Source organism: Diabrotica virgifera, chromosome 6, assembly GCF_917563875.1.
Source record: "Diabrotica virgifera virgifera chromosome 6, PGI_DIABVI_V3a".
In the NCBI taxonomy this organism is placed as follows: domain Eukaryota; kingdom Metazoa; phylum Arthropoda; class Insecta; order Coleoptera; family Chrysomelidae; genus Diabrotica; species Diabrotica virgifera.
The window spans coordinates 51393687-51416947 of NC_065448.1; the positions used below are offsets into that span (position 1 = coordinate 51393687).

The window sequence follows — 23261 nt, forward strand, 5'->3', positions numbered from 1 at the left end:
ATGAGATTTTTTTGCATAATCACATTCGTGAGACATCCCAGAATAAGGTTCAAGAAGTCGCCCATGTGAAAAGTGGGCCAATTTTTTTTAACAATTTTTTTTTAATCAAATTGCAAGAATCAATATTTTTGGCCTGAACAATTTTTTCTTTAATTTTTTGGATCATTCTGGACAAAAAAGGTCTCTTATAATTTTTCTCTAAAATTGATCGTTTTCGACTTATAAGCAATTTAAAATTGAAAAAAACGAAAAAAGGCCATTTTCAAGGCTTAATAACTCTGTTAAAAGTTATTATTATGAAAGTCAATATATGACTAAATCAAAGTTTAAAGCCCCCCCCCCCCCCCTACAAGATCCTGAAGAAATTTTTGTCATTATTTTATTACTAAGCTGTTATTTTTAAGTAATAATAATAAGCGCCATGCACGTGTGCGGGGCTGTAAATGCTGAGTGCGAGAGAGAAGCCATTCCAGCAGTCCAATTGTGCATCTTACTCGCACTCACATTTACAGCAGCGTCAATACGATCTAACCACTCATTGTTATTAATTAAAAATAACAGCTTAGTAGTAAATTAATGACACAGATTTCTTCAGGATCATGTAGCGGCGACTTTAAACTTTGATTTAGTCACTTTCTGACTTTCAAAATAATAATTTTTGACCGAGTTATTAAGTCTTAAAAATGACCATTTTCGCGTTTTTCAAATTTTAACTTGCTTATAACTCGAAAAAGATCAACTTTAGAGAAAAATTATAAGAGACCTTTTTTGTCCTGAATGGTCCAAAAAACCTAAGAAAAATTAGTCCGGGCCAAAAATATTGATTTTTGCAATTTGATTAAAAAAAAATTGTTAAAAAAAAATTGGCCCACTTTTCTCGTGGGCGACTTCTTGAACCTTATTCTGGGATGTCTCACGAATGTGATTATGCAAAAATATCTCATGGGAATATTTTTCCCAACGAACCCGCCGTTTCCGCCTTGTCTAAGTGTTTATTATTGTATATTTTTTGCCAAAAATGCCTTTGACTGTTGTTGAACCGGCACGAATTGTTGCTCTTGTGGAAGACGGTCACGCTCAACGGCAAGTCGCAAGAACTGTTGGTGTAAGCCTTTCTACGGTTCAACGAGTACTTCAACAATTTCGGGAGACGGGTTTGCTAACCAGACGGCCTGGGTCTGGACCAAGAAGAAAGACTACGGCACGAGATGACCGTTTTCTTGTGAGTCAAGCTTTACGAAACCGGATCTCAACTGCAGTTATGCATCGAAATCGTCTACAGGAAGTACGAAATGGCAACGTTAGCGTTGCAACAGTCAGGCGAAGACTTCGCTCTTCTGGACTATTTTCTTGGATAATGGCTACAGGACCGCCACTTCGCCGGGAGGATCGAGTTGCAAGATTAGCTTTTGCTCGACAATACGCGCATTGGGGAATTAACGATTGGAGCAAAGTGTTATTCTCAGATTAATCCCGTTTCTGCCTAACTGGATCCGATGGACGTGTAAGAGTTTGGAGGAGAACCAGCGAACGATTTTTACAAGCTTGCATTTCTCCAAGAATGCCATTTGGTGGTGGCTCGGTTATAGCTTGGGGAGGTGTGGCTTCCGACTTCCGTACAGAGTTACCTTTTGTCGAAAATGGGTCCTTAACTGCACGAAGGTACATTACGGAGATTCTGGAGGAACATGTTATGCCCGTCATGGGGGGCTTGGAGAAGATGCCATTTTTATGCAGGACGACGCGCGACCGCACGTTGCCAGCATCAGTATGCAATACTTGGACGAGGTTGGAATTACGAGGTTACTCTGGTCAGCTAGGTCTCTGGACATAAATCATATCGAACATATCTGGGACGATTTGAAAAAACGTATTCAAACCGATATACCTTCTCCTAACAACGCACAGGAGCTTAAGGATATGTTAGTTAGAGAGTGGAATTGCATACCACAACATGTAATCCGGAGTAAAATTGAGAGATACCCCGTCGTCTGCAAGAGGTTATTAGAGCAAGGGGAGGCAATACACGATATTAGACATTGAAATTTCACTGATGTTCTACCACGTTCTGTGCTTTCCATTTTTTTTTTTTTTTTTTTTCGTTTGTCTGAATTATCAACAATTTGGTTTGTTATCTTCTGTTTCAATAAAAACAATAAAAAATCGTTTTTTTAACAAACATTGATAACAAATAAAAAAATTCATTAGCTTAGCCTAAAAAAATGTTATTACTGTACCAGAGGCAAAAATGTTTAAGAAACTTGAAATTTTCAGGGTGACCCGAATTTTATGATCGCGAGTGTATTAATTTACTTTAGATGCATTAGAATTTCAAAAAAAATAAAAAGTATATTAAAGGGGGCTAGCGTCTTCCTTTTAGAGTTAAGGTTAGTGCCTTTTTTATGAGCCAGTCCGGCCCTGGCGAGAAGTGTGTAATAAGTGCATAATATTACATAAGCTTTGAGTATTCATAATATTCATAGTTAATTTATTTATATTTTGTAGACTATAAATCATCACCAAATTCATGTAAGTTTTGCAGACTGTAACTTTCTTATTTTTTTTTATTCAAATATGTATTAGTTTAATTATTTGGACGTCGAAGTGAGAGTCGCATCTACTGTAACATTGTGAAATCTAGATTTTATTCCTTATCATTGTTAGGTTGGTTTTATAAAGACTTACCTGAAATCTTTACTCTTCTTCTTCTTCTTCTTCTTCTTCTTCTTCTTCTTCTTCTTCTTCTTCTTAAAGTGCCCTCTCCTCAATGAAGATCGGCTACTACAATTGCAAACTCTTCTCTGTCTTCAGCTGTTCAAAATTTAGCCCTGTCTATTGTCGGATGTTTCTGAGTCACGATAGTCTTTTCCTTCTTAGTCCTCTCTTTCCCTCGATCTTTCCTTTCACTATAAGTTGAGCATATTGGTGCTTATTATTTCTCAATATGTTGTCTAAGTAGGATGTTTTTCTAACTTTCACTGGGTTGAAAATTTCTCTTTCCTTGCCTAATCTATGCAGCACTGAAATCTTTAGCTGAACGAAGCTTAAATCTTGTAATTTTTTAACTTCCTATATTAGCAATTTGCCCCATTAGACACAATAGGCAATATATGAACTAAGTATATCAAATAATCTAAGTTTGCTAGAAGTCAAACAATTAGGAATGCACGTCATAGATTTAATGACATCATGACCCACCGGTACAAACTTAACGGCAAACAAATTCAACAAATGTTTCCTTAATATATTAGTTTTTCCGTGAGTTTTTCCGCTACGCTACCGTCAAGTTTGGCAGAACAGCGCTGTTGTCAAATCGTCGCCTTAATACTATAACTTGATAACTCGAAATTAGTAGTTTTGAGATAAACGAGTTTAAAGATTTTAAAGATATTTGTGCTGCTACCATGATATTGGTAAATACGGAATTCACTCTGCGGCTCTAAAATACTGTTCCTTAACTTTTTGGCAACTGATCTATTTAGAAATATGGTGTAAATTTGTTTTCCAATATGGAAAAAAACATGAAAAATTAAAGTTATCAACTTTTAGCACTACCATAATGTTAACATTTGGTAATGTCGCATGTTGTGCTAAGTCGCATATAAGTGAACTTTTTAACACAACTAATATTTTAAACATTATTTTGTTGAAAATTAGCCCTCTGCCATGGAGGTTGCCAGATCTGCTCACAATTCTCGAATTGTTGCATTAAAATGAACCGAATAAACACATAGCAATTATGTGGTAAGTTCAATGGTTTCAAGAAACCCGTGCTAAAACTAGATAACTCGAGTTATCTAGTTATAGCATTTAGTGTATGTTGTATTCACGATTATTTCGATTAAATAACAGCTTGATAACTTATCTTGTCAAGTTTTAGCAGTGAATATTAGTGGCATTTGAATTTTATCAACTTTCGTCAATCATAAATAAATACTTAACCCGTTTGAAGTGAGCTATCAAGTTTTTACACAATATGGAGGCAAATAAAATACATCTTGTGAACTAGTTATCTCAAAAACGTCAATTTTGGAGTTATCAAGTTATAGTACTAAGGCGACGAAATAAAAAACATATACATATTATTTACCGAAGCTGCTACAACCTACACTGTTTCTCTTTGTCTTTAAGAGTGTGAAACAAAGATAACTATGTTTACTACAAGTGTCAAACTGACATTTTCCGATATAAGGTTATGTAAGATATTTGTTTAATTTTTTTCTTCTTCTTTTATGGCCTTTGTGAGCTGTGCCCATTTAGCCAACAACATTTCTTAAAATTTAACGCTTAATTAAAAGTACCATACAAAAAGATCAATCAAGGATAGGGCAGGGAAAGTGAAGTTGGTGAAAAAATAAACTGTTGTTAAAATATAAACTAAATAAATAAAATATAATTTGAAAACAATAATTTGACATTATATTTAACCTACAATATTATGACAGACGTCAGTTCAGTGGCGGCTGGTCCTATGAGGCAGGTGAGGCAGTGCCTCACCAGTATATCAATCCACTATTTACGTTATTTCTTTATCCCATCATCGATTTATTAAATACAATTTAACTTTTTGAAATTTGTATTATTTGTATATATGAGAATGCATCTCATTTTCACTTTCTCAAATAATGGTTACAGGAGAGGCACGCCAGCTTCTCATCGGTTCAATGTCTAAGCTTACGGTTTCGTAAAGGGGACTAAACAGAGCAGCAACAAAATTGAACCTTTCGAACGCTGATTCAAATATCCTGCCTGAAGCATGCCTCAGTAGTGTAAAATACGATATATAAGCGTATAGGGTCGAACGGCACCGATCTTTTTAATTAATAAAAATTATTGGATAGGTATAATATGTAATTTAGTATGTTAACAATTATAAAAAGGAGTTATTTCATTTTAAAGCATTGTTTTTAGTTGTTAATGCAGCCCGATCTCGCCCGTCTTCCGATAAGGAACCTTCCCCATTAACTATTTAAAAAATACATTTTAGAATAGAACATGGCAAACATTTTTGCCGGGACCTGATATAAGAAGGTTTGAACTTAAATTTAGGTATTCGATGATTATAAAAATAATATTATTTAATCTTTATTTTGAGCCATGAAAATCGCCATCTTTCGTTCTTTATTCAGTTTTAAACTGTTTATAACTTGAAAACAGTGGCGGTTGGTATATAAGTGCTGCGGAGCTGCAGAACCACCAAAATAATCCAAACAAAATTACTTTGAAAATTAAATAAAAAATATCACTACTTATAAAATCTAAATTCATTTAGATGGTTTTCGTGCATGGCCGCCTTTATTTTAATCTGTCGTCCGTCGCATCTCATGGCGATAGCAAGTCCCACTTATTTGACCGGACCGGTGCTACTCCGAGCTGTGAACTGTTAAAGATATCCCCGATAACACCCGCTCAACCCTCGCCTACACTTTTCAGGCGACGACTGAAAGCAATATTTGAGCTGCATTTGTCGCAGTTCGAACTAGTGTGTAGGAACCTACGTTTATTGTAATTTTAAATAATCGGTGATCGCGACGCGACGACTGTTAAAATAAGTTGTCCTGCACGTAATTCGGTATTTATATTAAGTATATGAGAATAAAAGTGCTGTTCAGGATGGATGTTATTTATAATTTGATTAATGTTAAGAGATTCTTTAAATATTCTTATGACGAAAAACTAGAATTAAAATGCAAAGGACGTCCTTTGCCGGATATTAAAATCGAAAAAGAAGGATCAAGCCGAGGGAAAAATTACAAACGACAATTTAATTGCGATATTTATACGAGAAATAGTTGGATATGTGGCTGCAACAGAAAAAACGCTCTTTTCTGTTTTCCTTGTGTACTCTTTGGAGGTGATAAGTCATGGACGCAAGTCGGTGTAACAGACTTAGTACATTTAAGTGATAAAATAAAAAAGCACGAAACTTCTAAGCATCATTTGCACAATCAAATGGAATATGCTTTATTAGGCTCCGTGAATATTAAAGAACAGTTAGATTCTGCATACTGGATAAATATTCAAAAATTCAATGAAGCTGTAACAAAAAATAGGTATGTTCTCTCAAAAATTATAGACTGCATAAAATTTTGTAGTGTTTTCGAATTGGCGCTTCGGGGACACGACGAGACACAAACATCCGACAATCCTGGAATTTTTCGCGGCCTCATAAATTTTACTGCTGAATTGGATAGAACTTTAGCACAACACTTGGAAGAATCGACGGTTTTTAAGGGCATTTCTAAAGAAATTCAAAATGATATTTTGGACTGCATGTTGGAATTTGCCAGGATAAAATTTTGGAGGAAATTCGGGAATCTCCATATCTAGCTGTCATGGCCGACGAGACTACAGACATTTCAGCAAAATCACAAATGGTTGTAGTATTTAGATATTGTCGAAATGGAGCACAGGTAGAACGATTTTGGACATATTTGGTACCTTCAAAATTAAATGCAGATACTTTAAGCAAAAACATTTTCAGTGTTTTGGATCCTATCCTGGAAAACTCAAATAATAAACTAATTGCTCAGAGACAGCACGCAGGAGTTCAAGCCAGAATCAAAGAAAAATATCCATTTGCTCATTTTGTACACTGTTACGCGCATCAATTAAATTTAATAATGTCTAAGGCTTGTTCCGAAAACTCTCAAGTTAGACTTTTTTTTTGGAAATTTAAATGAAATCCCTACCTTTTTTAAAAATTCGCCACAACGAGTGGCAGTTTTAGATAAAATCGTCCAAAAGAAAATTCCTCATGGCGCTCCAACTCGCTGGAACTTCAATATTCGAACTGTTAATGTTGTGTTTGAACATCGATCTTCTTTTATCGAATGTATGGAAGAAATAGAAGAATCGTTTGATAAGGCAGCTGTCTGTAGTTCAGCGTCTTCCATTCGAAGAATACTAGTGGATCAAAATTTTGTTTTTTGGTTAACATTTTTCCATCGCATAATGCCACAAGTAGACGTTTTGTATAATGCCCTTCAAAAGACTAAAACGGATCCTTTGGAAATCAATAAAAAGGTGACAGATTTCGAAAGATACATGAATTCAGTTAGAAATTCAATAGATGATACCATTGACCAAGGTTCTAGTTTATGCGTTGAACCATTACCAACTAAAAGGTTACGGAAGGATAACAGTCCAGTAGATCATCGGAGAGCATCTATCGAAGTGTGTGATATAATCATAAATTGTGCAAATGATAGATTTGCTTTTAAAAATCACCTACTTGCAACTTCATTGCTTTATCCTGAGCAATTTGATAATTATTGTGCTAATTTCCCAGATGATAATTTAAGCCTGACTTGCGCGTCATATCCAAATTTAGATAGGGAGCGCTTGAAGACTGAATTATCTGTTATTTATTTTAGAAGAGACTGTAGAGACATTAATGGGGCAATACCTTTTTTAAAATTTTTAATTGAAAATAATTTAACACAGCCTTTTCAAGAAACTGTAAAACTGCTTCAAATTCTAATTACAGTGCCCATGAGTACGGCAGAAGCTGAAAGGTGCTTTTCGAGTTTAAAACGGATTAAAACATTCTTGAGAAATTCCATGACTGAAGACCGACTTGTAGCATTAACCATGTTGTCAGTAGAAAAAACACTTATAAAAGAAATACCAAACTTTAATGAAAAAGTTATAGACAAGTTTGCTTTAAAAAAAATCGACGAATCGAGCTTATTTATAAAAAAAAATAATATATTTGGCTCTGTGTGTAGTTAGTTCGTAAGACCCTATAATGCAATTATTGTTGTGGCGATTTTGTTTGTAGTGTTTTTTCGTTTGCATTCCTTAGTTTCGCGTATTTATCGATAAAATTCTACTAAAAACATAAACTATAAAACAATTACTAGTGTGCCATAATGTACCATTGCTATTTTTGATATAATTGGATTTATCTTCAATTTGAAAAGAAGAAAATCGGTAAGTTCTTTATTATTTTTTAATAGATATATAATGAATAAATATATGGTGTAAAATATCAAACTAAAAGCCTCGTTGTAAAATACAACGATTAAAAGATATTGAATTAAAAAAAACCAAAAAATACTGCAGAACTACCAAATTTTTGAGTCACCAGCCGCCACTGCTTGAAAACAATCAATTTAGACAAAAATTACGAAAGTCCTTTTTTGTCTCGAATGATCCAAAAAATCTAAAATAATATCTGCCAAGGCCGAAATTTCTTTTTAATTTAATTTATTTTAAGTCAATTTTAAATAGTTATTAATTACTTATGTCAGAACAAAATGAGATAAGCACCACTTGTATTTTATAAAAATTAACATACCTACTAAATTACATATAATATATGCATATTATCCAATAATTTTTATCCATTAAGCAGATCGGTGCAGTTCGATCTTATATCGGATCCTCTACTATAGCGTTTTTTCACGATAGAGGGAGACTTTTTTCGCGATAATGATTTAAAACTTTGAATGCCAGTTTTTAAATTATTATACATTTGTGCTGTTAAAAATTATATCAGAAATACAACTGCATAGACACGATTGAGTAATATGGTAAAAAGATCTATTGAAAAATCATTTATAAAATCACAGGATAAGAACGCTTTTATAGACGAGGTAATAGATCATTTTTCAGAACAGAAGTCTCGCAAAGTTTCTTTAATTAATAAAAAAAAGAATTTAGAACTGAGTTTTCTATTTATTATTTATATTGTATGAAGTTTTTTACTACAATACTTTCAAAATAGGAAGTGGTTCGAATATATGAATTATACGAAATAAAAGGCAGATATCGAGCAGTGAGTTTTATTTAATCTTCCTCAAGTATCCTTTCGCTCCTAGAGCATCTTCAGGGGCATTTCGTCAAAAAAAAGGAAGGTATCCTCGAATGTCAATAATTGTCCGAAGTTGTGGCAACTTAAATTAACATATATCTAACAAATACTTAACTTACACAACACTGTAACGTACAAACAGATAAATTTATCTGTTTGTACCTCCATCTTCGAAATGTATAAGTACCAAAATTACCTGCCCTAAAATTTATCTGCTCGTCCTTCGTGTAGTGTACGTTAAATATTTAAATATTTGTTAGATATATGTTAATTTAAATTGCCACCACTTCAGACAATTAATGACATTCGAGGATACCTTCCTTTTTTGACGAAATGCCCCTGTAGATGCTCTAGGAGCGAAAGTATACTTAGACAAGATTGAATAAAACTCAGTGCTCGATATCTACCTTTTATTTCGTAAAAAATAACTTTATTTTATTTATTTTCATTTTATTATTATAATTTCATAATAATTAATTTTCTTTCAAGCTTCTAATATAAAAAAAAACAAAATTTAACCCTTAGTTTATTAAACATAAAAATCAATCTTATAATATATCAGTAATTTGTTTCTTGATTGTTTGTACATATTGCCCTATGTTCAATAGGATTTACAATATAAGATTGTAGGTATATTGTTTGCGTACAATAATTTCATTTTGGCAACTGATTAAACAAAATCAGTTGTTGTTCGTTGTTATCATGTAGTTTCTAATGTAAATTTTGCTTAATATGGCTGTACAACGCTGATGAGACCCAGGAAGGACGAAACATCTGATGCATACTGTTTTGATATGTGGTATTAGTAATTATTATTAGCTAAAAAGCTGCTACCTAGAGTATGAACCTATCACAGACTTGACCAGAAAATAATTTGTCTCTCTCTAAATACAGCCTGCCACGTAAAATGGTATCCGAGCTTTCGTTGCTATTTTTGCCAATAAAATATTTATTTAATATAATTTGCAAGGGTTAAAATAAATACGGCAATGTTCTGTAGACGGCCTCACGTTATGACGTCACAAAATTGACCTTTCGCTCATTAAAGAGAAGCTAACCACAATAATAATATTCCTCAAGTGTAGTGTGCCTCACCATTTTGTATTATCACGAGCCGCCCCTGCATCAGTTACCATTTACCATCTGACCAAATATAATAATGACGTCATATTTAACCTTTAACTACCCGCTCATTAAGTTCTGACATAACTGCACGCGTGGCGTACTTTATACGCCACAAGAAAATACACAATAGCAGCGGATTTGTTTATTTTTTTAAATACACTTAGTTGTTTGTTATAATCCTTATTCGGCATCAGTGAATACTTGGAGTTCCTTCTCAGTAAGCCAATTGGGATTTATAACTGGAATAATGGAATAACTGGATTCCATGATAAATAAAATTGCTAATAAAAATTTTTTTGAAATATGATATTTTACGGGAGAAAAAGTATTGTTTATAAAGAAAAATATATTTTGTGCCATAATAACTAAAAAACAATTGTAATATGTACTTATATTACTACTTATATTAATATAATCGTGGCGCATATTGTCCATCACCGGAAAAAACAAATAATAAACTGTAAATTACGATCTTCCCAGAACGCCGATTATAACGAAACTAAAACCAAATTGTAAAGCACATTCCAGTGATAGGTTAGAGACATAAACAAGGTCAATAATTAAATTTTTAAATATATTTGTAGTAGAATTCTTATATCTGGCGTACAAAATACGCCAGCACGTGTAGTTAAAGGATAATCGTCACTATATATTTTTTCAAATGTAGAATATGGCAACAAGGGGAAAATTACGTGCATTCCTTATTGTTTGACTTCTATAGTCCGTCCCACCTTGACTTTACAGTATAAGGGAACATAGGCAATGCAGTTCTTATGAGAGTTTTTAGCGCGGTGATGCCGATTTTATCAAAAAGAATTTGTAATCGAGCATTAGACAGATTAAATTAAAACTGTTTTAAAAAGGCAATCTACAATTTTAGGATTCATATGCGTAATAAATACAGGGTGTCCCGGAAAATAGTGCGTTCCTTAAGGGTATAGGTAGAAGGCACCATGTAGAACAAAAAACTCTTATAACATTTTTTTCTAAATGCAACCGTTTGACCAAAAAATTAAAATGTATTTTGGTATCCAAATTTAAATCTGACAACTATGTGCGGTACGCAAATTTAAGCATAGACAGTCCTATGTAAATAGATAGAAGATGATAGTAAACAGATACTTTTAAAGAATCCTGTTTAGTGTCAATGCCGAAAATGTTTTCGAATAGTGAGTGTATTACCTATTATGTTATTACCTATGAATGGTGTTTGTGAAAGGTTACTTGAAACATCTATTCGGTATATTAATTATTTTCAAGTAAGTACAACTTAGTTATTTCAGTTCACAAGTAAACAAATTACTGAGACATTATCTGGTGTATTTAAGTTCCACTGTAAACTATTAAAAATATGTAATTCAGTTAAAGCCCTCAGCAATACTCAGCATTCAACCCATTTAAACCTTACTAAATACATAATACTAGTTTAGTTAAAAGATGTGTTTTTATGTTAAAAGATGTGTAATTCGTTTAAAATTATGCAATAGGTATTTCAATACATTTCAAAAGAAAATAATTTTAGTAAACAAATAGTAAATACATAAGTAGTATTACCTACTATTAGGTTGGATTATTTTAAATACTGTTATTCACAATCACAAACGAGTTCTTATTATGTTATTGTGCCGTAGTGCGTACGATGTTGCCAGTTTATTAAAATTTCCAAACATTAAAATACAGGTATATGGAAAACAATGTTAACTTTTTTTTGGAAACGCTTAACTTTAGAAAAAAATGGTATAGGACTTTTTTGTTCCAAATTGTGTATTCTCTCCATACCTTAAAGGAACGCACTATTTTCCGGGACACCCTGTATAGTATATCAAATAAACTTAAGTGCATACGAATCCTAAAATTGTAGATTGTCTTTCTAAAACAGTTTTAATATCTCTCTAATGTTCGATTACAAATTCTTTTTGATAAAATGGGCATCACAGGCAGCGCTAAAAACTCTCATAAGGACTGCATTGACTATGTTCCCTATACTGTAAAGTCAAGGTGGGTCGGACTATAGAATAACATGATAAAAAGGAAGGAAGAAAAAAATATGTTTTACAGTTTGTGTTATCTAATGCGTAAGTATCTACAAGTATATTTCACGAGTTTGCGCCTATTTTGGATTAGGGATGAAAACTTTAACTTAAACCGTTCACCAAAATGAACGCTCGCTATGAGGCTCTGACTGGAATAACGTTTCCTATAATAAAGCGAGATCGACGAAAAGTCTCCAGTTGTAACCTCATGCAAAACGTCAGTTCTGCTGCTGGTGGCAGCATAGTGCTATGGAGCGGTGTTGCTTGAGAAGGACATACCGAACTTGTAGAGGTACGAATGACAGTTGACATGTATAATGTACATTGAAAACATTTAAGAAGATCATATTTTGTCATTTTCCAGCCATATTGGATATGACAGATTCGTGTTAATGCACGATAACGCACGTCCTCATGTCGCCATTAGAATAGTGAATACTTGCCTTGATGAGATTCAATTTAAAAGATTATATTGATCACCATATAGCGCATATCAGATTTAGTCTGATCGAACATTTATATGAATACTTTAGTTAGAACATCTATCTGTATCTGTAGAGTAGGGAGTGTGAGTCAAGTCCCACAGCACTTAGGCCACAATTGACCCATTGTACATCCTCCCAGGGGGTTGTCGTCCTTAGTTCATTATCCATCCTGCCATATCCAGGAAGGCGGACAAATAACCTGGTGACATCTCCCCTATATCGGCAGGTGTAGGCCAAGGCTCGCCGAATTCATACTCTCGTATTGACGATAACTCCGGACATTCACATAGAACATACTCGACAGTTTCGTCATCTCGTTCACACCTCCTGCATAGAGTTGTGTCTACTGGCCCCAGTGTGTGGAGGTGTTTTCTTAGTTGACAATGGTCAGTTAAAAAACCAACTGTCAAGCGTAGGTTTTTCCTGGTCATTCTCAAGTACTCTTCTGATGCTGACTTCCCAAGGTTCCTTAGTGTTACCTTGGCAAGTCTACATCCTGGCCTTCTTCCCATCTTTTCACGGTTTGCGTGTAGGAGTGACATTTGACAATTTCCTCGATTGTTGCAGTTGACCAGCCAAAAAGATAAGCAGGTCCTAAGAGTGTTAGGCCTGCCGCCTTCCTAGCTAGCTGGTCAGCAATGCGGTTGCCTTTATTTCCGTTGTGTCCTTTAACCCACCTCAGGATTATGTTGTTACCATCCGAAGCTTGGGCTAGTGATTCATGACACTCCATTACTAGCCCTGATATGACACGTGGTCTGTTCAGGGTTAGTAGCGCTTGTCTGCTGTCTGTGCAGGTTATTATAGTTTTGCCGGCTATACCTTTCCGGATTATCTCTTTTGCGGCTATGGAGATACCAGCCAGTTCAGTCTGAACTACGCTGGCAGTTTTGCCCATACCCCATTTTATACTAAGGTTCAGTGACCTGGTGAATATTCCGCATCCTGAGCCTTCTTCCGTTTTGGAGCCATCGGTGTAGATGCAATATACATTTGCCACGTTTGACTCCCTATGTTGTTTTGTTTCGATTTTGTAGGGTTTGTCGAAGACAAACGTAGGTTTAATTGAGTCGCATCCATGGCCCGCATGTAGCTGGGGCAGTTCCTCCAGCTCACCCCGCCAGAAACGACATCTCAATTGTCCCATTCCTACATCAAGGTTTGCATCCGCTGAGCATAATCTCATCATCGTCATCAGCGCCACCTCTTTGACATATATGTCTAAAGGGGTAATGCCAATGAGCAACGCCATTGCAGCAGTTGGTGTTGTTTTCATGGCACCTGTTATATTCAGGCAAGCCATCCGTTGAATATGGTTTAGTTTGTTGATCGCGGTTGCCTGTAGCACTTTTGGTACCCAAGCAATGGCTCCGTAAGTTAGCATTGGCCCAATGACAGTAGTGTAGATCCAGGCGACCACCCTGGGCGAAAGGCCCCAAGTGCGTCCGACCGTTCGCCGACACTGTCCATAGGCAATATTTGCTCTTTTAGCTCTACTATCTAAGTGAGAGTTCCATGTTAACTTCAACTTAACTTCTTCAGAGAAGTTGAGACTGCAGTTTAAAATCCTAGGGGGTATTAAGTCCATGATCCTTCTTTTTCTGGTGAAGAGGATCATATCTGTCTTTGTGTATCTGTCTCTGTGAAGAGAGAACATCTGATTTGGAAAAGTAATCCTATTTCTATGACACTGGGGGGCGGGGTTCTACGAATTGCCTCACAAAAGATTTCACTTCACATGATAATAGGGCTTTTCATCGATTGTCATTTGTTTCGAGCTTCTGCCATATGTTGTATAATCTGTATATATGAATATTATACACAGATTATACGACACATGACAGAAGCTTGAAACAAATGACTGTGAATGAAAAGCCCTATTTTAAAATATTCGATATTTTTGTCCATGATTGTAGTTTATTATTAGTTTATTTATAAATATTATATTTTTTAGTTGGAGTTGTGGAAACGGCGACAACAATACGGTAGAAAAGTTAGTGAAACGAATAGAATTAAGATGAACGAAAAGAAAATTTTACAAAACCTTAAAAGAGAACTAAAAAATTCAAAAATTTGTGTTTAAATAGAACATACTCAATACCTTCTTCATAAGCCTCTTGAATCAATATGACATTTGAGATTTGGGTAATAAAATGTAGCTTCTTAATTAAAATCTTATTTGTAAAAGATGTTTTTAAATAAATTATACAATTATTATGATATATCTTTCTCTCTTTCTAGTTCTATCCCCCCTTATGGAGTATTGAGCACTTATGCGTTTTCTTGGCTAAAACTGTAAGATTGCAGACTCATCGACTCAGCTCATCTTCTTTCTTGTTTAGTCTCTGGATAAACTGTATACTAGTTCCTTCCATTATCTTCTATTTCTTGTTCTGTTTTGACTTCGCCCCATCAACCTAATTTTTTCGTTATTTCTCGTAGTAATTATTTTCCAGCTGTTGTCTGGTCTTTTTCTCTTTCTTTACCCCTCTGGTTGGTATCCAAGTGCTTGTCTCGCTACGCTGCTTTGATCTTTCCTCAAAGTATGGCCAATCTATTTTCACTTTTTTTCCTTGACTGTAGTAGATAATACAATTTTGAATAGAGTAACAGAGACAGATGCTGGTTTGCAACGATCGTTAGAGCTGACCCAGTAGGATCGATCATAGCTCTACCAACGTCTGTGAATAGCACATATATATTATGTATGCTGACTTACAACGACCTTTAGAGCTGCATACAATTATGATACTATTCAAGTAATTACCAAATTCAAAACGTTTTAGTTTTAAGAGGTTTAGTGAATGCTGGTATTACCATACATATTTGTAAACCTTCTCAATTTTTAATGCTTATACTAACCTAATAGTAGGGGAGGAAAGTATGCTAAATTTGCAATTACTCGAGTTTTATGGGGTCCTATTGGGTTGTGAAGATTAGGTCCTAAAACCAAAAAAAAAGTTAAGTTAAGGTTTCGATAAAGTGGGGGACTTTCCTTTTTTTAAATTATTTTTTGTATTTCTAACAAAAGTTAGTATTAAAATGTGTTGAAAAGAAGATTAAAAAGCAATCTTAATATTTTTTTTACAATCTGTCAAAATAATTTATTTTGGTATAAATTGTACGGCCATAACACACTGACTTACATGATTGTCGCCCGATAACCGTAGTTTTGCAAAATGTTAAGGGTGGTTATATTTTTTGTGGATGACCGCTTCGGAACACCTTATGTGCCTTGCCTTACTTTTTTTTAATTCTTGGTATTGTTTTAATAAAACTTTTGGAAAATAGGTAATATAAAAATCAGTTTAATATTTAAATAAAATACAAATAAACTGTTTAAAATATATTTATTTTGTTGAAATCATATAATAGAAATACAGTGGTACCTCGATATACGAGCGCCCTAATATACGAGTGTTTTGAGGTACGAGCCGCCGAGCTAGTGATGTTTTGCTTTGAGATGAGAGCAACATTTGAGATACGAGCAACCGCTTTTTATTAAAATTTATGCCTCTTTTTGACTACCTACTTCTAACTTGAAGTAGGTGATAAAGGGTATAATGCCAGCTAAGGGCGTTACAATAATTTCCAAGCTCCGGACCTCTCTCCATGAAAAGATGGAGAAACTAATGATATTGTGGGTGACAGAGAAGCAGCTTCAAGGAGGAACCTTAACACAAAGCATCATATGTGAGAAGCCACGAGCGATTTATGAAAGGGAGGAAGAAACAATCCTCTTTGGACAGTTTTTTTAAACGAGCTGCAGATGAAAATGAGCAAAGTGTGACGAAAAAAGCGAAGACCACTGACGAAAATTAAGCGCTTCCGTAAGCACCTCACTTTTTCTTATGTTTTTACAGTTTGTTTTTAATGTTTCTTCTTGTAAAAATATTTTTCTCATTTAAAAACGCTTAACAAAAACAACTAAAGTGATTTTTTTGGGACTGTAGCGGATTAATGACATTTTAGTTAAATTCAATGGGGAAAGTTGCTTTGACATACGAGCAATTTGACATACGAGCAAGGTTACGGAAAGAATTGCCCTCGTACGTCGAGGTACCACTGTATAACTTCTTACGTGCGTACAAAGTACACACACATTCTTCTTTTTTTGTACTTTTTCTCAGTTCCGTTTCAAGTTTGAAATCTGTCGTTTGTCAGATTCTATCATGCACCAAACTTTGGTGATCAAAGGCATCAAAACCCTAAAAAAATTGTCGGTTTTATAAAAATTAATTTTAAAGTAAATCATGACTAGGTATCTTTATAATTATAAAGTAGCAATTTAGGAACTCTTTTCAGCTAACTTAATTATTTTTCATATGACTAAAAATTGGTTTGCACTCTGTGAACTAACGGGAAGGAAGCTACAGTTGGGTCAATTATTGCCCTAGAGAATCTCCTTGTAATGGTGTCAGCGAGGTTTTAAGAACGCCTATACAGGGTGTTTGGTAAAGAATGGGCCATAGCTTAACCTTAGATTCCTGAGCTTAAAATAGGTCGATTTAAGCTAACTTACCTTAATACGAAATTTGATAATAACCGAAATAAAGGGTGTCAAAGTTAAACTTTTATTTTATTTATTCTTGAATATTTCCTGACAGGGATGGGATAACGACACGAAATTTGGTAAACGGGGGTTTTTGGGATGAGAAATCTAAATTCGCCACCAAAATTGATCTATTACCCAGAGGGCGCTGCGTACATCTTTCAGCGCCCATTTAATACGTTCAATTTTTTTTATCCCCCCACTCTACATATTTTTTTAATCAAAATTTTTATTCTCTTAATATTTTCACTTAAAAAAGGTATACTACATTCACCTCGCTCAACTCAACGGTTTTCGAGATAAACGCATTTTAAATCTGCGATACAACATAATTTATCTACTATATCTCATATTACGTGTAAGTTTTTAGTTTGTGAAAACTGTCATTATAGATAGCGCGTGAAGGATTTAAAGTGTGCGTGAAGTACAATGTATTTTAAATAGAATTTACTTTTTCGCACTGTTTTTTGGCACACTTTCATATAATCAAATAAATATCCTTAACTTTCGCGTTCTCATGGTCATGAGATGTGAGCAATAAATTACAACAAAAGTTTTGACAGTTTTGTGGTTTGAAAGAAGTTACAATTTTTAAATGTCAAAGTTTTAAAAATTGTAGAATAGATATGAATTCCAGTGACGAAGAATTACAGTTTTTTTTATTTGTTTATCGTAGATAAAATACTGTATGAAACTGTGAGTGAAGTACTTTTTGCGAACTTACGCGATGTATCGATGTATAGCACTCACTCTCCTGTCGCTCGTGCTCTAACCTTCGCGTGTTCGCAAAAAGCATACTTCACGAACTGTTTCATAAATAATTATTTTTTCATATAGTTAGACCCAAAAAATAAACTTAAAACCATAATATTTGTGCCAGTTCTCATATTTATGTCATTGCATTGCAATTTCCATTTGAAGAAATTTACGATACATTTTTATAAATTTTTATGATTTTAAGTTATGTTTAGGGTGTAACTACAATGATATTATGCAAAAAATTATGTTGCCGTGCAGGTATGAAGTACGTTTATCTCGAAAACGGTTGAGTTTAGCGAGATGAATGTAGTATACCTTTTTTAAGTAGAAATATTAAGAGAATGAAATTTTTGATTCATAAAGTATGGAGAGTGTTGAATAAAAAAGAATTGAACCTATTAAATGAGCGCTGAAAGGCGTATGTGGCGCCCTCTGGGTAATACATCATTTTTGGTGGCGAATTTAGATTTCTCGTCCTAAAAAACTCTGCTTACCAAATTTCGTGTTATTATTTCCCGCCTGTTAGAAAATATTAAAGAATAAATAAAATAAAAGTTTAACTTTGACCGAGTATTTCGGTTATTATCAGCTTTCGTACTAAGGTAAGTTAGCTTAAATCCACCTATTTTAACCTCAGGAATTTAAGGTTAAGCTATGGCCCATTCTTTACCAAACACCCTGTATAATGAGGATATAAATATGTTAATATATTTATTCACACCCATGCATCTTTTTCAAAGCGTTCTTGGCATGAACAAGGTTAAAGGTCAAGGAATACGATGCATACATCATGAGAACTTTCGTTGTTTTTATTATTCATTATAATATACCTAGGTATATTAAAATTTTATATAGGTACCTACTTACCTAGTACAAAAATGTACATCATTAGATTATAAACTGTTTTTAATTAATAGGGATAATAGAACAAGTTGCTGATATAACCAAGAAAATAAAAACAATAACGAATTAAATTCATAGAAATCATCGAATAAAAGTAGCAGATATAATTTCTCAGAGATCAAGGAACGATATAATTTCTCATAGGCGTAACCAGGATGATCCTAAGGGGGGGGGTTACAACTAGCGTTACCAGGTGTCCTGATTTGCGCGGGACGTCCCGATTTTCAGGTGTCTGGGGACGCGTACCGATTTGTACCTGATCGGGACACTAAATGTCCCGATTTTCACCCACGAAAACCAATTTCAGGAGGACTTATACAGTGAATTTTATAACTATGTTATAGAAACAAGGCAATCCTAAAAGCGGCAAAATCGAATGACAAATATAATTTTAATAAAAAATAAAAAATAATTTACTTAATTTACGATTTTTTTTGTAATTTCGTCTGATTATTATTATTATGTAGGATTAAATACAGATTATAGAAACACCTTGTAGCCTAGTAAATGAACGGGAAATAGGGCGATACCGTGTAATTTTCAGGATCAACTCCGAATTGCATGAAAATTTGGACGGTTTGTGCCGTTGGTTGCTTTTATTCGGGGGGTGACAGTCACTCCTAGTTGGGGGTAACAATCTAATTCTAAGCATTTTAGGGATATAGAATTTTAACTTAGTTAATACTTTTCGAGTTATTTACGATTGAAAATGTTTATTTTTCGACAAAAAAATCACGTTTTCAGGCGATTTTCACAAATAACTCAAAAAGTAATAGTCCTGTCGCCAGGGGGGGGGTACAACGGCCTCCTTAATTCAGATGGACTTACCCAAGTTTTTTTATGTATTTTTACCCGTAGAACACGCATTTTTTGGTTAACAGTTGATCCGGATGTCGATAAATTTGTTATAAACAAAGAACTTGAGGAAGTACATAACAGCGATTTTTTGCAAAACAAAACATTTTTTTGTATTGTTTGGGTGATATCAGCAAAAAATGGCCTTACAAGTTTTTTCGTAGGATGCATAGTTTTCGAGATAAACGCGGTTGAACTTTAAAAAAAATGGAAAAGTGCAATTTTTGAACCCGAATAACTTTTGATTAAAAAATAAAATAGCAATTCTGCTTACTGCATTTGAAAGTTCAAGTCAAATTCTATCGGTTTTGATTATTTGCATTGCTAAAAATTAAGTTTTTATTTGTTAAACCAAGCCATAAACATATAGTGTTTCCCGTGCCCAATGCATGCGTTTTAATGCACGGAATCTACGTAGAAATTCACTGAATGCGCGCCTACTCGTTCGATTTCAAATGGGAAATAAATTGAAAACATCACTCAATCACTATGTGTTTATAGCTTTGTTTGACAATAAAAAAATTAATTTTTAGCAATGAAAGTAATCAAAACCGATATTTAACTTGAACTTTCAAATGCGGTAAGCAGAATTGCTATTTTATTTTTCAATCAAAAGTTATTCGGGTTCAAAAATTGCAATTTTTAGATTTTTTGAAAGTTCAACCACGTTTATGTCGAAAACTATGCATCCTAAGAAAAAACTTGTAAAAACATTTTTTGCTTAGAATAACCAAAAAAATACAAAACAATGTTTTGTTTAGCGACAAATCGCTGTTATGTGATTCCTCAAGTTCTTTGTTGTTAACAACCTTATCGACATCCGGATCGACTGTTACCCAAAAAATTCGTGTTCTACGGGTCAAAATAAATAAAAAACTTGGGTAAATCCATCTGAATTAAGGAGGCCGTTGTACCCCCACTGGCGACAGGACTATAAGTATTTGATCGAAAAAAATATTCTTAGCAAAAATGTAGCATAATATAAACAATGAAAAAAATTGTGAACTCGTAAAGTCTATAGACCCAGCAAAAGCAAAGTTTTAGCTCATGAAAAATACGCTCTTATTCGTCAAATTCCAAATCAAATATTTCAACTTGAAATAACCAAGAAATGAAGAACTTTTTTAATATAGCTTTATTTTTATGTTTTAAAAAGTTTCTAGCATCGAAACTAAGCGAGTTATGCTCAAAATCAAGTTGACTTCTTTTTTTTTTGTAAAAAAATCATGAAAATCTTCCCCTATTTAGCACCCCAAATGAAATTAATCGTTACCGCTTTACAAACAATTTACTTTACTTATGTATTTTTTACATGATTGAAAGGGCCTGGACGAGTCACTAATCACGAGAGTATGCAAAATATGAACAGCCATATTTTAACCAATTTTTGTCTTACAGAAAAACAAAATGAATCTATCATATTTATAAAAGCAAAACCTACCTACTTTTTACTCCTTGAGATGTTTAGTATCCCTAATACTTTTTAAGTTATTTTGAAAAAAGGGCATTTTCCAATATTTTTTACTCTAAAACCAATTTCTTTCAAAACTAAGCACTCCCAACCGGTAAACTTTACAGATCGTATAAACAATACATATATAAAGTAAATGGTAAAGCGGTAACGATTAATTTTATTTACGGTGCTAAATAGGGGAAGATTTTCACGTTTTTTTTTTTACCAAAAAAGGAGCCAACTTTATTTTTTGCGTAACGCGCTTAGTTTTAATGGTAGAGACTTTTATATAAAACAAAATTAAAGCTTTTTTAAAAACTTTAAAAAATTTTAACAGGTTTTGCCCGAAAATTTCTTAATTTTTTGGTTATTTCAAGTTGAAAAATTCGATTTGGAATTTGACGAATAAGAACGAATAAGAAGAATAGGTTTGCTTTTTCTGGTTTTCTGGCAAAACTTTGCTTTTACTCGTTTTATAGACTTTCTGAACATACAATTTTTTTTGCTTTTATAAAAGCTACATTTTTGCTAAGAATATTTTTTTCGATAAAATTACTCGAAAAGTATTAACTTAGTTTAAAAATTATATAGAACAAAGGTTTTTTAGAGTTAGTCAGTTGGTATATTTTGGGACTTCCTTAAACGCGCGTTTTTTACCCCCGAGAAGGGGTAACTGTAACTGTCACCCCCAAGTAAAAACAACCAACGGTTCAAGTTCAACTTTGAAGTAGACAGTAAGTAGAACCTAAAACCAGACTTTCATGCAATTCGGAGTTGACTGAAAATTACACTTCAAAACGGTCATTTACTGAGCTATCGTTGTTTATTTGTCCCGATCTACAACACTAAATCCCGATTTGTTTTTGCTTATCTACCGATTAAAAACAAATCGCACCTGGCAACACTAGTTACAACTACCTGAAAGGGGGGGGGGTTACAACTACTGGAAGGTCTCTGAGGGCTATGGTGTTAAGTGTATAGAGCTCAAAGTACATCCCAATGGGGGGGTTATAACCCCCAAAACCCCCCTGGTTACGCCTATGTAATTTCTTAATGAAAAACATCAAGGAAGCAACATTAAACGTCTTGGTAGATTTTGAAACATACCAAAATAGTCGGTACCAACTAAATTTAACAACAAAAAGAATAACGAAAAACCATGTAGCCCGATCAAAAAACACACAATTTTCCGAAAACCCCCAAAAAAATAAAGGAAGGATTATACAGGCTGTCCCGAAAAGATTGGTCATAAATTATACCACAGATTCTGGGGTCAAAAATAGGTTGATTGAACCTCACGTACCTATATACAATAGTGCACACAAAAAAAGTTAGGTACAACCCTTTGAAGTTACAAAATGAAAATCGATTTTTTTTTCATATATCGAAAACTCAGAGATTTTTTATTGAAAATGGAAAGGTGGCATTCTTATGGCAGCAACATCTTAAAAAAAATTAAAATGAAATTTGTGCACCCCATAAAAATGTTATGGGGGTTTTGTTCCCTTAAACCCCCCTAACTTTTGTGTACGTTCCAAATAAATTATTATTGTGGCACCATTAGTTAAACATAATGTTTTTAAAACTTTTTGCCTCTTAGTACTATTTCGATAAGCCAGTGTTTATCGAGATATTTTGAATATTTTTCGAATCCACCACATATTGGTATTTAAGTACGATTATAGACACCTGTTCATAACCGGAAAATTTACTTATAATTTATATTTTTAGGTGTATTTTGAAAAAGAAGCCACATCTCGATAAAAGGTGACTTATTAAAAAAATACTAAGAGGCAAAAAAGTTTTAAAAACACTGTGATTAACTAATGGTACCACAATAATAGTTGAATTGGAACGTACACATACATTTGGGGGGTTTAAAGGAACAACACTCCCATACAATTTGGATGTAAATATATTAAAAAGGAAGCCGCATTTCGATAAAATCTGGCTTATCGAAAAAATACTAGGAGGCAAAAAAAAACGTTGTGTTCAACTAATGTTACCACAATAATGAAATAATTGGAACGTACACAAAAGTTCGGGGGGGGAGGGTTTAAAGGAACAAATCCCCGATAAAATTTTTGTGGGATGGACAAATTTCACTATAATTTTGTTTTAAGATGTTCCTGCCATAAGAATGATACATGTTTATTTTCAATAAAAAATCTCTAATAGTTTTCGATATATTGAAAAAAATCGATTTTCATTTTGTAACTTAAAAGGGCTGTAACTTTTTTTATGATCACATTTGTACTAAAGTAAGTTAGGTTCAATC

The 23261-nt window shown here is 33.8% G+C and overlaps 1 protein-coding gene across 2 annotated transcripts in view; it reads left to right on the top strand.

Annotated features, from left to right (window-relative positions):
- The window catches only part of LOC114325899 (uncharacterized), a 47716-nt gene extending 33033 nt beyond the window's left edge, over nt 1-14683 (top strand). For both annotated transcript variants that reach the window (XM_050654155.1, XM_050654154.1), the window contains exon 4: nt 14416-14683. In XM_050654155.1, coding sequence (XP_050510112.1) covers nt 14416-14544 — 129 coding nt within the window. In that variant the 3' untranslated portion in view covers nt 14545-14683. The remainder of the gene's footprint in view (nt 1-14415) is intronic.
- The last annotated feature ends 8578 nt before the right edge of the window (nt 14684-23261 follow it).